Raw genomic sequence first — 17,638 nt, 5'->3', positions numbered from 1 at the left:
AAGAGTAATCTCATAAAAGGAGTTTGGCATTGTTCCTTCCATTTCTATTGTGAGGAACAATTTAAGGAGTAAAGGTATTAACTCTTCTTTGATGTCCTGGTAGAATTCTGTGCTGAAACTGGCTTTTGGTTTTTTGTGATTTTTTTTTTTTTTGAATTTTTTGATTCAGGGTTTTTAAGGAATTTGTTGATTTCTTCCAATTTTTTTGGCTGTCTTTTCCTCATTTCTTTAAGGGAATTTTTCATATTCTTAAGGGCCTCACTCTTTATAAAGTTATTTTCAAGGTCGTTTTCTTCTGCATTGGGATGTTCAGGTCTTTCTGTTTCTAATTTCTGGTGATAACTGTTTTATACTTCATATTGTTGAGTGTATTCTTACCCTGTTTACCCATCTTTTTTTCTCCAGTTGGTGTAGGTGGGAGTTGTGGCTCTGTGGAACGGTCCTTCAGGTGTAGGCAGAGCAGACCTTCGGGTGATCATTCCTCGAGGTGCCTACAGTCCCAAAGCTGAAATGGTCTAGTGGTTAGATAATTTCTGGATCCTGCTGTCATGCTCCACCGCATTGCTGATGCTTTTCCGGCTAGCCCAGCCACCGTGCTGCTGCTCACGCCTCCGTTATCATTCTTTTTATATGTTGTTGATCTACATTTATATGTTTATATTATATTCTTTTTATATGTTGTTCTACATTTATATGTTTATATTATATTCTTTTTATATGTTGTTGATCTACATTTGTACTTCAGAGCCAAATTCTCAAAAGATACTTGCTTGTGGTTTTCTTTTATACTTTACTTGACTTTGATATCAGGTTATTTGGCTATGTTGAAAGTACTCTTCTTTCTGTTTTCTAGGAGAAATTTTGGTTTGATAGAATTCTCTAGAGAAATCATCAGGCCTTAGAAATCTTTTTTCTTTCTTTTTGGTAGGAGTTATACTAATTAATGTATTCATATCGAGTTACTTGCTTTAGTTTGTTCTTTTCAAAAGGAGTTGTTGGCTTCATCAAAATTGACACATTTATGTGTAGTTTTTAAATTTATTTCTGTGTTACATTTACTGTATTTTCAAGATCTTTTGTGATCGTACCTATTTCATTTCTCATACTACTACTTTGTGTTGTTTGTTTTCTTCTGATAAGCTTGCTCAGTTGTTAGTTTGAATGTTACAGTCAGAGAACCAGCTTTCTATTTCACCTGAGTTTCCTCTGTGCATAGTTTTATTAATATTTATTCTCTCTGGTTTCTTTTCTCTGATTTGCTTTTGGTTTACTAAGCTGTTTGTCTAATTTTTTTGAGAAAGGAATTTCTATTTTTGACTGAAAAATCATTACTTGCCGGGCGGTGGTGGCACACGCCTTTAATCCCAGCACTCTGGAGGCAGAGGCAGGCGGATCTCTGTGAGTTCGAGACCAGCCTGGTCTACAGAGCTAGTTCCAGGACAGGCTCCAAAAACCACAGAGAAACCCTGTCTCGAAAAACCAAAAAAAAAAAAAAAGAAAAAAAAGAAAAAAATCATTACTCATTTTGTTTTAGACAAACTGACATTCAACACATCAGTTTTTATGCAGTCCAGCTCTTTTTTATTGTTTTTGTTTTGTTTTTGAAACATAGTTTCTCTTTGTAGCTTGGCTGTCCTGGAACTGGCCCCATAGACCAAGCTGACTTTGAACATACAAAGATGCTCGTTCCTGCAGGGATTAAAGAGGTGTACATCACTACTGCCCAGTTCAGCTCTTTTTTGACAAAAGCATTTAATAGCATACAATTCCCTTTCAGCATTGCTTTAACTGTATTTTTACATATTTTGGGTATGTTGTATCTCCATTTTCTGTCAACTCAATATATATATTGGTATTTCCCTTGATACTTCCTTTAATTATAATGAATTACTTAGAAATTTATTATTTTTCCATATGTTTGGATGTTTTCCCTTTATCTTTTTGTTTATTGCGGCTTGAATACAGTTTGATCAGAGAATATATGTTTTTAACTATTCTGAATGGTTGAGATTTGTTATGCAAAGGAGACAGACTCTCGTGGTGTGCACCTGTAAGCATTTGTGAAGCACTACAAGGCTGGAGGTGGTCAGTGATAAGCACTTTCTGTTCTTGCAGAGGACCTGGGTTTAGTTCCCAGCCTGTACATGGTGGCCTACAATTTCCTATACTCAGTTCCAGAGGATCCAATACCCTCTTCTGACCTCTATTTGCACATGGCATGCATGTGGTACATAAGCATACATGCTGCCAAGCACTTATGCATATCAAGTAAATAAATCATTTTTTAAAAGAATGTAAACATTGCTGTTTTGGAGTGGAATGTTTCATGTCAGATCCTGTTCATGATATTTAGTTTTTTTGCTTAGGTCTATCAGTTGTGGAAAGTGAAGGGTTAGGTTGCCAATTAAAATTATGAAGTAATTTTCATTTCCATCAGTTTTTGCTTCTTCATTTCTAGTTCAGTAGTTATGTGTATTCACATTTAAGCTAGCTATTCTGTTTGGTATATTGACTCCTAACAGTGTCATTTTTGCACTTTTCCTTTGCTTGAGGTCAGTTTAAAGTTATATTGGTGTGACTTTTCTCTTTTATTTGTGCATGGTGAATAATTTCATTTTTTTATCTTTCAAATTAACATATGTTACATTTGAACTGAATTTCTTTTTTCATTGGTTAGTAAATTCCATGTCTAGGCCTCCTTGAAGATGCTTTTTGCTCATATATTTTATTCTTTTGAATTAAGGCATGTTTTTATGTGCCTTTGTTTATTTTTTGAGTTGTAAAATAAAAAATTAGTTATTTGTTAACAGTGTGTTAACTTTTGAATCATTAAATTTTTATTTTCCACAGTGTTGTATTGTTTTATCTTTGATTTGTTTTTTGAGACAAGGTCACTTCTTTTGGATGTAGCCCAGGCTGACTTTGAACTTGCTTTGTAGATAAAGATAATCTTGAACTTTTCTCTACAGGCTTATGGTGCTAGTTTTTTCAGTGCTGGCAATCAAACCTGGAGCTTCCTGCATGCCACCAACCCCTCTACCTCTTTGTTAGTGATTATTGTATTCATCTAATGTTTATCTTCAGCTATTTGGATGGAAATTCTTTTTAATATTATATGCACAAACACCAAAACCATACAAAAGCCTCAGAAAAAAGAAAACTACCTCTCTTAGTCTATGCTGTTCTGTGCTGCCACATTCTTTCAACCACTCAGCTAGCTAGTCTAGCTTTATGGTAAGAGTTTAAGGTCTATTAGATTGTTTGTTTGTTTTTAAACATCTACTTATTTATTTATTTATTTTGCCTTGGCACACAGACAATTTTCTAAATACGGTACATTCATGGCTGCTTTTGAGAGGTATTGATGGCCTATTGCTGTGTTGTATAAGAAATTTCTCATATGCTTCCAGTCTCTTGTCTTGGTTCTCAGTGGAGCTTGTAGTAGCCTTCCTTATGCCAAAGTTTTATGAATAGCACTCTGCCTGCCTGTCTGTGTTTGCAATTATGTGAAACAGATGAGGCCATTGGTTCATTAATTCTCTCACATAAACAGTATACCTTTACTTTGTGCAGCCTTAAGTTTAAGATATGTGGGTATGCGACTCATTCTGCCAGTTGCTCAAGACTAAAGACTGTCCTTGCCCAGCAATTGGGTAGGAAAAGCAAGGAAAGAAGCCCCTTTCTGCTGTTTGGAAAATGATTTCTTATTTGCCCATAAGCCTTAGTTTTCCATAACTCCTTCAAAATTACTTCGATTACTGTCCAGTTAATAGGTGTGTGTGTTTAATAGCTTATTGTTAATACTTATGGGGAGAGAGGAGAATAGTTGTTGATGAAGTGTGCTTGTGATCCCAGCACTTGGGAAGATGAAACAGGATAAATAAGTTCAAGACCAGTTTGGCCTATGTAGTGAGATATATCTCAAAAACAGAAAAAAATTAAAAACAGAACAGTAAAATACATGTATGAATATAAAATTCAGTATTTTGATTATTTCTGTAGTGTATGTAGTTCACTGGTAATTCAAACTTGTACAGTTTTCTGCAGTGCCATTTATTTCCAAATAATTAGACTTCCTTTTTACTCATTTGATATGGTAGGTCCATACAGCTAGTGGCCTTTGTGTTGTATTTTATTTGTTCTTAAGTTCTAAGTGTTTCTTTAGTTTTCTCAAGGGTCTTCTATCTTTATTCCTGTTTGTGTTTTCTATTGTGTATTTTTGCCTTATTTACCTCTCAGATACCATTGTTTCCCATGGTTTTATTCATTCCTTTTTTTTTTTTTTTTTTTTGGTTTTTTGAGACAGGGCTTCTCTGTGGTTTTGGAGCCTGTCCTGGAACTAGCTCTGTAGACCAGGCTGGTCTCGAACTCAGAGATCCACCTGCCTCTGCCTCCCGAGTGCTGGGATTAAAGGCGTGCGCCACCACCACCTGGCTCCTTTTCATTTTTTATTTACTATTGTTGGATAACTTCATCTGTTCTTGGGCAACGCATATCCTCATGATTCCCAAACCGTGAAAATCCTTTTGCAGTAGTAATCACATTGTTAGCTGTCATGTTGTTACCCATAACTTCAGCTCCTTGGGAACCTTAAATTTAGTATGTCCAAAACATCTTTTCCAGTTTATGTTCTTTGTTTTCTGTTAATGAAGTCACAGATTCTTGTAGAAGATAGAGCATAAACATTCTTAGAGCGTTATCTTTCTCAGCTCCCCTTGCCCTTTGTTAGTTGTTCATCAAGTCCTTTTGTTCCTTGTCTCCACTCAGTTTTAATGTTTAGTCTGTTATCTAATTGTGGCCTGTAGTTTTACAACATCACCAACATCCTCCTTATTGCTCCTTTTCCTTCTGTGTCTTCTAGTGCTAATCATCATCTTATTTCATTGCAAGACTTTCATAAATTAAAGATGTCATATACCGCTCTCCTCCTTCCTCTTAAACTCTTGTTTCCAGATGGGTATTGGAAGATAAACACCCTGGTGTGTCATACCTTAATGTTCCCGTACCATTTTTCAGTTTTACCTCCTCCACGGCCGTCTTACCCTTCCCAGTCAGAAGCACTCTCTTTTCTCTAAGTTCTCGGTTTTCCTCCTTGTTTTACCTTATCTTCTTCATCTTACTCCTGCTAGGTAAATCTCTACGAGTTTCTTAAAGCCCCCCCAAATTAGGCAGTCCTTTCTGTTAATGTTAATTCCTACTTATAGTTGGTAGATATTTTATATTTACTTTTTTGCTCTACTTCTGAAGTCTTGAGAGACAAGTTTTTGTTTTTTTTCTTTTACGATTTCTGTACACGAATGGAGACTGATATATATATATATATATATATATATATATAATGATTATATAAATGATGATATAATAGGCCTTTTAAGAAATTTAGAATTTATTTTGTATTTTTAAATTTTTAGTTTACTTTTATTTATGTGTATGTGCAGCATATGTGTACAGGTTCCTTCAGAGGCCAGAGAGAGAGAGAATCAGTACCCATTAGACTGGAATAACAGACCTGGTATAGGTGCTAAGAATCGAAAACAGGTCTTCTGGAAGAGCAGCAATTGGCCTTAAGCACTAAATTTTGGAGGATTTCTTACTCTGCTTTATGGTTGAATATTCACATGCTTGTATTGCACTGCTTTTCTACTTTATCAGAATAGAAGCCTTAACTCTTAAGTGTCTTAGTTGGTGTATGCTTTGTTTACACTAGAATATCTTTCCAGGTATTTTAGTTCTTTGACTTAACATAACTTGGATTTTTTTGTCATCCCATCTTACTGTAGAATTAACATATTTGATGGTGGGGCCAAATATCTAGTGGCCTGATGCAGCTAGTAGAGGTGACCAGATTTTCATTAATAAATATGTTACCAAGTTCAGTGGTCAAAAAAAGAGATGGAATTGCTAATTAGTGAAGATTTTATAAGTATATGACTAAAATGTGTATTTGTCATTCCTAGCAATAGGGAGACAAGTATGGACATAATAAAAGAAACATGGGAATATTCAGGGTTTCACATGCTTATCCTAGTCTCACAAATCAGATGCAAGTAGATACATAGATAACTACTAGTTCTCATGTTACAGTAAAGAAAACACAGGCTCAAAAAAGTTATGTGAAGCCGGGCGGTGGTGGCGCACACCTTTAATCCCAGCACTCAGGAGGCAGAGGCAGGCGGATCTCTGTGAGTTCGAGACCAGCCTGGTCTACAGAGCTAGTTCCAGGACAGGTGCCAAAACCACAGAGAAACCCTGTCTCGAAAATCCAAAAAAAAAAAAAAAAAAAGTTATGTGATTTGTATTCTCAGTAGCATGTAAGTACAAGTATGTTTTCCTTTGGATTGTAATTATTTGGTTTTTTTTCTTTTTTTTAAAGCTTGAAAATACTGAGGCCTTTCTGGAGTTTATTACTTTATTGGGATGATCCAAAAATCATTATTCTCTATTACTAATAAGTACATAAACCACATCGACAGAAGAGCAACTCTTTGTAATGAAGACATTTTAGGATTACTTGAATGTGCCTTCTTCTATATCATAAAGCAATATATAGTCTCAGTACAAATTTTCCTTTGCTTATATGGATTGCTACACCTTCACATTGCCCAGCACTTGCTTATATATTTAATAAATATCTAATTTTAAAAAGGAAAAGGCTCCTATTTCTCATTTCCTATTTGTTGTCCTAGAAGGTGCTTTAAGAGAGAAAGTAAGCCCTGTGAACACTTGTTATGCTTTTATAGTTAAATATGTCTTGCATATGTGATTATCATTTGGTTTAAATTTTATGCTTTATTCAATATTGTTTGGTTTTCATTAAATTTATGCTCCATTAAATATTATTTAGTTTATTATTACTCTGTAAAAATTTATAATTACAAATGCAAGTTTGCTGAACACTTGTGAAATGAAGATAAATTTAATAGTAAAGATAAGTAGAATGTAAAATCTTATAAAGAGAGTATATGAATCATAATCATATGCAACCAATGTGGTGATTTTCCTCTTCCACTGACTGAAAGATTTAGAAAGTAAAAAGGAAAATATTTATATGAAATACAAAAAAGAACTTTTATTACTTTTGTAACCTTGTAAAGGATCTTAAAAGAACACAAGGTGTACTGAAGAGAGGATATGAAATATTAAAATCAGAAAACATTCTGATTTGCTAACACTACCTGTTTGTTTGTTCCTTTAGGATGGATTGGATGCTCTGGTTTATGATTTGGACTTTCCTGCCTTAAGAAAAAACAAAAATATCGACAACTTTCTAAGCAGATGTAAGTACTTGCTGTAGAATTTTATGTTATTGTGCATGTAACTCTATATCCAATTATTCACCTCCCCTTCCCCTTTTGTTGAATTCTTTCTGTTTTATCAGTGAATTCTATGTAATATTAGTACAAAGATTGACACTACTTGTTGTACTAAAGCAAGGCCCCACCTTGTGAGTGAGATTTTAGAAGCTAATTTAGGTGCCTATCATACATACTGATATGTAAAAGTCACAAATGGGGCGTCTAACGGTAGTACAAAGAAAAACAGTGTACTTTAACATATTAACACATTAATATAGGAAATGTATATCTTAGTAGATACTGAAAAATTCATATTCACAAATATCTGGTGAAAGAAACTTGTTTATCTCAATAAAGGAAACCTGTAATTCAGGTTTTATTCTTCTGCATGTGTGTATCCAGTTTTCCTAGTTTCACATGTTGAATGACAATTTCTTTTCTAGTGTCTGTTTTTGGCACGTATCAAATACTAAGTCACTGTGTCTGTGTGAATTTATTTCTGGGTCGTCTACCCCATTGGTCTATGTAGTTTGACAGTCTTATGCATTTAGTCACATGAGTTAGGAGTCACAGTCCTAGTTGTTTATTTGAGAAGGAGTAAAGACATAGGGAGTAGAGTGAAGTAGTAATTATGAATATGTATTAGGAATATCATAAATGCTTTGAGTACCACAGTTATAATTATTTACAGATTGAAAAGCTTTCTTATGGCCAGATGTGGAGGCCCATGCCTATAATCTTGCAGTTGGGAACCCTGGATTTGGGGCCATCTTAGAATATGTGGTAAGGAAAGAGCTTAGAGGCAAAAAGCTTAAGAGAAAGAGGGGACATCTACTGGACATTGACTTTGAGGGATTTAGTTAAGATAGGAGTATTGTGTCATTAAGTTTGTCTGCTCATGCTAGAAAGTAAATATATAATTCAACATGCGCACATATGTATTGTAACCTGGCAGTTGTCTGTGTGCTTCATTTGTTTCAGCTTAGTAATCACTAAGAATATTCAGTTTGAGTGAAAATCAGTGAGAGGTTGGTGGATGATGTAAGAAAAAACCCACAAAACTGAAATATGTCTTAGGATTTCTTTTGTTGTATTAAGATCAAGACATCAAAAACAACATGGAAGGAAAGGGTTTGTTTCAGCTTACAGCTCCACATCACAGTCTGTCATTGAAGGGACTCAGGGCAGGAACTGTTGCTCAGGAGGTAGAGAAGTACTGCTTACTGGATTGCGCAGCCTGGTTTTTCATCAAGCCTAGGGGGTGACAATGCACACAGTGAACTGCACCCCCTCACATATCAATCAAGAAAATGCCCTGGGGCTGGAGAAATGGCTTAGTGATTAAGAACATTGACTGTACTTTAGAGAACCTTGGTTCAATTCGCAGCACCCACTTGGTGGTTCATGGCTGTCTATGACTCTAGTTCCAGGAGATCCGATACCCTCATACATACATGCGTGCAAGCAAAAACATCAATGCACATAAAATAAGAATATATCATTTAAAAAAAGAAAAGAAAATGACCTGCAAGCTTGCTTGCTCAGAGGCTAGTTTGGTGGAGACATGTTGCAAGGGGCTGCTCATGGACCTCCCATACCAGAGACATTCTCACTTGAAGTTCCCATTTTCAAATGTCAAGCTTACATGAAACTAGCCAGCCCAAATACTGTGTTGTAGAGTGGGGGAATATTAGATACTAGAGTATATATTGAAAGTACATTAGGAAAATGCATAATTGATAAGTAGAATTAAAGCTAACTTGATATGTATGATTATGGTTTAAATAAGAAACATGGCCTTATGTTTATCTAGATATTAGATATGTTAAGATGCATAAGTGCAAACAGGATAACTGGTGAATTGGATTTAAATAGGATTGTTGTTTTGCCAAACTAAGTGTAACAGAAGAAGGCAAAATACATGTAGCCTTTAAAGAGTTAAACCAGGAGAATATTGGAGAAATCAGTAAACTAAAAAATTGTTTAAGTGGCCTAAGAGTCAGTAGATTTACAACCATCTCATTTACAGTGAGATTTTGTGTATGGAGATGGCATCTGACTTCACCTGTTTTGCTTCTGGGACCAGTAGTCTAAGTAGGATGGGAGAGTAGGGGTTATCACTTGAGAACTGCAGAAGTGATGTCCTCAGATGAGAACTTGGTTTCCTTAAAGCCCAAGCTAAGGGTAATATTTACATCTTTAATAATTAGAAAAATTAGAGGAATAATATATCATGATGTGAAATGATATGAAATCCAGATTTCAGTGTCTGTAAGTAACAGTTTTATTGGGACATTGTCATGCTCAGTTTTTTGTTTATTTTGTTTTGTTTTTTTGAGACAAAGTTTCTCTGTGTAGACCAAGCTGGCTGTGAACTCAGAAATTCACCTTCCTCTGCCTCCTGAGTGCTGAGATTAAAGGCGTGTACCACTGCACCCAGCACCATGCTCAGTTTTTAATGCCTCATTTATAGCGGCTTTGTGCTATAGTGGTTCAGTTGGGTAGTTGTAACAGACGCCATACGTGACCATTTAGTGTAGTGTAAATCATACTGATGTAATTAAAATTGTATTTTGAGTGCCACGTGTATCATGTTTTACCTTTTATTTTAGTACATACCTGTTGTGTTAAAACAAGAATAAAAAAATGTACTTTAAATGTCCTTTTGAGGCATGTTGGAATATGGGTTGTTTTATCAAGTTAGATGGTAAAACATTTTTGTTGTGTAGTTGACAGAATAGCCATGCTGAAGAATGTAGTATCCAGTGATATTATCAGACTAAATATTCCCAACTCAGAGGACAGCAATAGTTATAGAGAACCAGAGCACTTAAAGTGGAATAGTCTCATCACAGTAAAATTTCTTCACAAAAATGGAAAGAAACAAGGCTGCAATCTTTAATAAGTTTGCTACTGGCTTATTTTATAGCGAAACAGAAGAGTTATTCACTAATGGTATGTGATTGACGGCAACCAAACATGTAATGAACAGAGAAACATGTTCTTAACACTGTTGGCTTTGGAATATTAGTGCTTTCCTAGTATGTACAAGGACCTGGGGGTTCAGTCCCTGTCTGCCACAGAAAAGACCATTAGAATTTTGACAAGAGCAATTGCTCAAAAACAAGGAAAAACAAACAGCTGCTACATTTTTAAAGACAGTCTTTGTGAGGGTCTTTGCTCTCTCTGCCCCCTTTTGGTTATCTGAGTCCCTTATGTAAATAATAGCCCAAGCTGGCCTGAAATGCGATCTTTTTGCCCCATCCATTCAAGAAATGGGATTGTAGGCATGCAATACCATGTTCAGTTTTGGCTTCAGTTTATTTGAGGTACCAATGCACCTTAGAAATTATTCTGTAGATATCTTTTGACTTGTAGACTATAGAAAGTTTGGCCTTATTTTCTTTATAAATATACATTATAAAATGAAATGAACATAATTGTTTACTTATTCTCTTCTCTCTAGAACAGTGGGAAATGAACCACAGGGGTCTCCCTCTTCCGAGGCCATGAAAAAACATAGATACTTATATTATGGTTTATAACAGTATCAAAATTACAGTTATAAAGTAGCAACAAAATAATTTTATGGTTGGGGTCATTACAACATGAAGAAATGTATTAAAGGGTTGCAGTATTAGGAAGTTGAGAACCAGTGCTATAAAAATGGCCTGCCTATACCAGGTATCCTATTTCTTCTCATATTTAAGTATAATATCTGCTACTTAGTGACTGTGAGTGAATACTTGTCTTACATATGATATTCTTAATTCTTATTCTTAGATCTGGTTCCTTTATAAGTTTGTCTACATTATATTTGTACCCTAAAGTTGGTGTTTAGATATTAATTGTGATTTTTATAAATCTTATCATATGCTGGTAGTGAGAAGTAATAGTCATGTTTTAGGATGTTCTGTTAGCATAATGTAACTATAGAGCCCCCAAAGATTATTTATATGTAAAGGGGAGGATGAATGACTAATAGTATAAGAGGGAATTATTTATCTTGGATTGTTACTACATAGCTATGTTAGAAAACATAGAATTAAAGTTAGGATGGGCCAAGTGTAGTGGTGCACATACAGCCAGGGTTGCATAGTGAGATCCTGTCTTAACCTCCAACTGCCTCCAAAAAATAATAAAAATAGAAAGGTGTTGTGCATGTAATGCAAATTATTATACCTATCATATTATCATATCTATCGTACTGTTGTTTTCTTGACTGTTAGGGAAATTTCAGTGAAGATCAAGCCTAAGTTTCCTGTTGATGGAGTTTACAGATCCAGTAAAATCCAGTCATCTAAGATAGGCTTGAAATTTTTTCTATTGTTTGTACTGTTGTCCACTAAAAAAGAATCATAAATAGTATCCCTCCACCAAGGAGTGCTTTGTTGAGTTTTTAAATCCTGAGGTAAGGTGGGTAAGTAGTTGCAACTAAACTGTGCAGGTTGGACTTTACTCTCAGTCTGTGCTTAGGTCTGGATTGTACCCTTGGTGAGGTCATCTAAGGTAGCAAGGGCCACAGAGAACTGAGTTTGACTCAAAACTGTTGCCCAGCAGACCTTTATACTTGGTAGCATGCAAGCCTATGCTATGACAAGCTAACTAGTCAAGGAACTAGGAGGACCTATTGATTTTAATTATTGTTTCGTCTGCCAGCCATCTCAATACTTTGCAATTTTTTATGGTTCTAAACCTTTTATAACTAGACTCTGTTACACTTTTTCAAGTGTGACTGGCCATTCTACCCAGTTTAGGATTTTCTTATTTCTCTTGTGGAATGTAAAAATGCTTTTAAAATTCTCCCCATCCAGTCTTATCCTTACTGAATTTATCTTTAACATTCTTCAGAGTAGTTTAACTAAAGTGTAGGTTTGATTACACTTACTTGCCTGAGTTTCTTTTTACAGCTTCCAACCCATGCTAGTTGTTTTTAAATTGTGCCTTGATTTTTATATTTTGAGCTGCCTAAACCTGTAATCTGGGCGGGGGGGGGGGGGACATAACAGTTTGCTATCATTAAGTGATAGCTTTCTTTTCTTTCGAATTTTCTTTATTTGTTGCTTCCTTGCTTGTTTTCCTTTTTCCCTTTTCTTGTTTTGACTGGCCTAGAGTTCACTGTGTAGACCAGGTGGCCTTGGTGTACTCACACAGATCTGCCTGTCTCTGCCTCTGGTATGCTATTAAAGATGTGTGTCCTAGAAATAATAATTTCTAACTACTGACGTACAGGCAAAGTTCAGGCTCCTTAACTAGAGGGGGATCCCCAGCCTCTTGTGCCACTTTACCACAAGCATACTAGACTAGCAACAGAGCCCTTGTGTACACAGTTTCCCCGTTCTATCACTTAAATGTTCTGTCTTTATGATCGCACATGGCTAACAGCTGCCTTTCATCTCAAATGTATTTCAGGTGTCAATGTTCCTAGATAGTTTTTCTAATCCTCTTTCTCCAAGGCAGGCTTTAATTGGTGTCCTCTTAGTACTTCAGAGACGCTGCTTATCTCTTTTATTTTATACTGTTTTGAATTAGGTTTTTCATTGTTTCATTCACTAACATTGGACCTTTAAAAACAGTAACAGTGTTACTAGTTGTCTTGCCATATCTCTAGTGATTGCATTAGAACCTGATGTAGAGTAGGCACAAATTATTTGTGTAAAAGGTTGGTTGAATAGTATTTGTATCCCTATATAGTACCATCTTGAAGTACCTAGCAAGTTGATAAATTTATCCTTGTGTAGAAATTTATTAACATTGCATGTGTCTATTGGCCATAACTTACACCAATATTTAAGTTTGAACATATATTTTAACAGAAAGGCAAGAATATTATAGCTGCCTTTATTAGAAACTAGACTTTAATAATTTTTTGCGTGCATGAACAACATGAAATGTGGAACTTTTCCATGCAATCTCATACCAGTGTTGACCCATATGGATTAAAATAGCATTATTTTAATCCATGACCAAATTAGGAGCTAAACTATCTTCCCAGTGGGAATTTGTAAATTACTATCATCTCTAGCATGACAAGTTTATATCAATAATTTCAGTGATCCCCACTGCATGTCTTAAAGTCTAGCTTCAAATTAATGCTATAATTACAAAGATTGCCAGCTAGAAATTTAATTTTAATTCTTTAGTACATATGGCTTTGATATTTTGAATTTGTATCTTTTTAAAAGGATTGCCTAAATGAATTGATAAACAAAGTTTTATTTCGTTGATGTAAAACACCTATCTGTATTTTCTAAATCAAATCTGTTATTTACCTAACATCCCAAGACTAAGTTAAAATTAATTATATTATTTTTAGTGCTGCATTTATATTCAGCTTAGGAGTGTAGCTCAGTTGGTAAAATATATTTGCCTAGCATAAACGGAGCCCTGGGTTTGACTCCTGAAACCACATACACTTTGGATATATGAGATATTGACTTAAAAAAAAAAAAAAGCACAGCAGTTTTTGTGTTTAAAATAACATTAGATTTTTATTAAGAACTTTTGATGTGATAGTTAAATTATCAAAAACTGTATTTGAACCAATTCTTAGTATATTAAATATTTCTCTATTTTATAAATTCAAATTTCACACATATCAATTATTTTGAGAGATAGAGTGCTGAGACGCTAAGCCCAGAGCCTCATGAGCCGTCACCACTAATCCAGAGCCCAGAGCCATCACCACTGATCCATCACATTCCTAGTTTGTAATGTGTTGTTGTTGTCTTCTCACTGTGTTCTTCAGTAATTGGATTGTAAAGTAAATGGCGTTCATTATAATGCTTTAATGACTTACTTGTATTTTTCATACAGATAAAGACACAATAAATAAAATTAGAGACTTACGGATGAAAGCTGAAGATTATGAGGTAGTGAAGGTCATCGGCAGAGGTGCATTTGGAGAAGTTCAATTGGTAGGTTACTCAGAATTTCAAAAACAATATTTTAAAAGTGAAAAACAAAACACCTACTTGCCTGCTTAATATATATTTGGAAAAATAATTGTTTTATAGAATCTTTTCTTTAAATGACTGTGGCATTTTTGCTTAAGGCATGAAAACCTTTGGTCAGATTTGGAAGCGGTTGGGAAGTGTTTTCATTAAGCATTTTGATAAACATCTCATTTCTCACAGGAAACTCTTATATACAATTCTGTGGAATAAAGTTTTATGAACAGGGCAATATACATGATGAGACAGACTATGGGGAATATAGGGAGTAAAAGGTTGGTTTTTGTTTTTTTAAATAGCATTTCTTCTGGTAATTAAAGTCTTGACACTAGTTAGTTGGGATAAGTAAGCAGAAGCAAAGAAACAAAAATAGCCACATTATTTAGTAAGTATTAAAGTCATGTTGTAAATTTTTCAATGAAACATTGAGCTTTAAATGTTAACTAATGGTTTGTTTTCAATTTTAAAGGTAAGACATAAATCCACCAGGAAGGTATATGCTATGAAGCTTCTCAGCAAATTTGAAATGATTAAGAGATCTGATTCTGCTTTTTTCTGGGAAGAAAGGGACATTATGGCTTTTGCCAATAGTCCTTGGGTTGTTCAGGTATGGTTTTGACCCTCTTTTCTTAATGCAGTACTGGTTTGTAAATAACATATATGAGAAATACATTTTTAGAACAGTAATAATGTATGGGTGGTTATAAAATTGTCTAATATATCATTATTTTTGAAGGTATAAAGTTTAATTTTGTTATCTTTAGAAAGGTCAGAACAAAATAATTTTTTGGTAGAATTTAAGGAAAGTTTTTATACTTTAACGTTAGTAATGATTGTGTGTGTGTGTGAACATGAGGCCCTGTTTTTTAATCACCTAGTCATGTAAATGTCTCTCGTGTTGAATGAAAGAATGGGGAAATTAGGTGACTCAGCACACACATGTACACAAAATAGACAACATTTTGCAAATCTTTTTATTCTAGTTATTAGAGTGCTTATTTAGTCTTTAATATATATTGTAGTAACAAAATATATGTTTGGAATCTGGACATGATCTTGCTTAGTTGAAAAAGATTTCAGAATTAAGACAAAAAGTCATAGAGGTGACTTAGTTGAAACATAGGCAGAAAACTCAGAATAATTTAGTGGGGTTTGAGTCCATGCATGACTTTACTTCACAATTAAAATAACCAGTTAGGCAGGTGTGGCATGTACCTACAATCTTAACACTCAAGAAGTAGAGGCAGAAACCTCATAGTTCAAAGCTGTCCTCAGGTACATAGGAAGTTTGAGACCTAGCATAAGATCCTGTCTGGATAAAAAAAAAAAATACACACACACACACTAAAGAGAGCTTCATATTTATAAGCAAGGAAATTATGGCCCATGAATTTTACATAATTTGGTCATTGACAGTCACCGCTACTAGAATTTATGTATTACTTTTGTAGATTGGGTTTTGCCTGGCACTTCAGGGCTTCGTACCTTTGCCTCCAGTACTGTGGCTGTGCTGTTCTATTTTGGTATATGTTCCCTGGCACTAAAAATTTAAGGCCAAATGGTTATCAACTGAGGACTGTTAAGAATACATGAGCTCTGGGGGAGGGGGCATTCTTGTTCAAACCACTGCAGTTATCCACTTACTAGTGTGTTTATGATGTTTGACAACATCCCTATCCTTTATCCAGAATATACCAGTGACAATTCTTCCACATTCCACATACCAGTTATGACAACTGAAAATGCATTTAGACATTGTTGATATCCCTTGATAGTGGGGAGCAAGAGATTGGGGAGACAGTATCCCCTTCTGTTGTTAACTCCTGAAAAATGGATGTTTAGTATTATTTCTATTAAAGATTAAAAATTTATATCATAATTGTTCAATTTGCAATTTAGACATCTTTGAATTTTATCTTATTACATTATAAGGAAATAAGCTGCCACCAGAATAACAATGCTTCTTTAATTATGGTGCTCAAGTATACATTTAGTCTGGGGTAGTGATGAAATACTTCATTTCTTATTCTTACTCCTAAATTTAGTTGCTTTTAATTTAGTGATAATGTGGGCATAGTGTGTGTGTGTGTGTGTGTGTGCAGGTGCATGGGCATTTGTTGAGGCAGGATGAGAACTAGCGCCAATCGCTACCTCCTTTGAGACAGGATCTTTCATTGGTGTAGAGTGCACCAATTAATCGATACTGGCTGTCCAGCAAATCCCAGCTATCCTGTCTCCGTCTCTCCAGCACTTAGATTACAAGTGAATGCCAGCATACCTCGAAGTTCTAGGGATCGAACTCAGGTTCTTTTGTTTGTAAAGAGTGCTTTAGCAGCTGAACCCATCTGTCCCTGTTTAGTTTTTAAATTAATATAAGTGGGACTGGATAGACTGCTAAGTGGGCTAAAAACATTTATTCTTGAGAGCTTGAAGACCTAAGTTCAAATCTATAGCACCCATGTCAACAGTTAAGATCTTTACCAGCTGATTTAGAGGACCCGAGTTTAATTAATTCTAAGCACCCATATAGGTAACTCACAACCATCTGTAATGCTAGTTCCAAAGGATTTGATTACTTCTTTTGACCTCCATGGACACTAGACATATACTTTGTGCACAGATATAATTGAAGGCAAAGTCCATACACATTAAAAAAAAACAAAACAAAACTTGGATGTAGCAGCATGTGCCTGTAATCCAGTACTTGGGGGTAGAAACAGACTGATCCTAAGAGCTTGTTGGCTGGCCAACCTGAATGAAGCAGTTTCCCAGTTCACTGAGAATCCCTATCTCAATGCTGTGAAGCAGAGTGGTAGAAGACACCCAGTGTTGTGCTCTGACCGCAGCATACATACTTAATGGGAATCTACCACACAGCACACGGTATGTAAAGAAACATATAAAATAAATAAGTAAAATCAAAGCAAGCGTATAACTAAACACTATTGAGAAAATGAAATGTGAAGGCTTTAAGACATCTGTGTAAGTCTGGTGGTGTTTTCCCTGGGATTGTTTTTAGTTTTGTTCTGAACTAGTGTTTACTTAAAAATTGCTTGATTTCTACTTCAGCTCTGAACACACAGCAGATTTATGCCTGATATTTTTGACAGTTTCTTGCTAATGGTTTGGTCTTCTAACAGTTCAGAAAGACAATTATTGTTGGGTGCACTTCAAGTTAGAGGTTATGATTATTTTGTTTAGTAAAAATTTGTTAAACTTATTTAGCCAGGCGGTGATGGTGCACTCACTCCTTTAATCCCAGCACTCTGGAGGCAGAGGCAGGCAGATCTCTGTGAGTTCAAGGCCAGTCTGGTCTACAAGAGCTAGTTCCAGGACAGGCTCCAAAACCACAGAGAAGCCCTGTCTTGAAAAACCAAAAGAAAAAATAAA

The 17,638-nt window shown here is 35.2% G+C and overlaps 1 protein-coding gene across 4 annotated transcripts in view; it reads left to right on the top strand.

The window, feature by feature from the left end:
* Positions 1-17,638, top strand: part of Rock1 (Rho associated coiled-coil containing protein kinase 1) — a 129,901-nt gene that overhangs the window by 30,188 nt on the left and 82,075 nt on the right. For all 4 annotated transcript variants that reach the window (XR_003377719.1, XM_005355749.3, XM_026783434.1 and 1 more), the window contains exons 2-4: positions 7,196-7,277; positions 14,112-14,212; positions 14,718-14,855. Coding sequence is in view for 3 of the 4 variants with exons in the window: in XM_005355749.3 (XP_005355806.1) it covers positions 7,196-7,277; positions 14,112-14,212; positions 14,718-14,855 (321 nt within the window). In the remaining variant the exon portion in view is untranslated. The remainder of the gene's footprint in view (positions 1-7,195; positions 7,278-14,111; positions 14,213-14,717; positions 14,856-17,638) is intronic.

This window comes from Microtus ochrogaster, chromosome 18, assembly GCF_000317375.1.
Source record: "Microtus ochrogaster isolate Prairie Vole_2 chromosome 18, MicOch1.0, whole genome shotgun sequence".
Lineage (NCBI taxonomy): Eukaryota > Metazoa > Chordata > Mammalia > Rodentia > Cricetidae > Microtus > Microtus ochrogaster.
The sequence above is the reverse complement of the archived record's forward strand: the minus strand, read 5'-3'. Positions and strand labels throughout refer to the sequence as shown.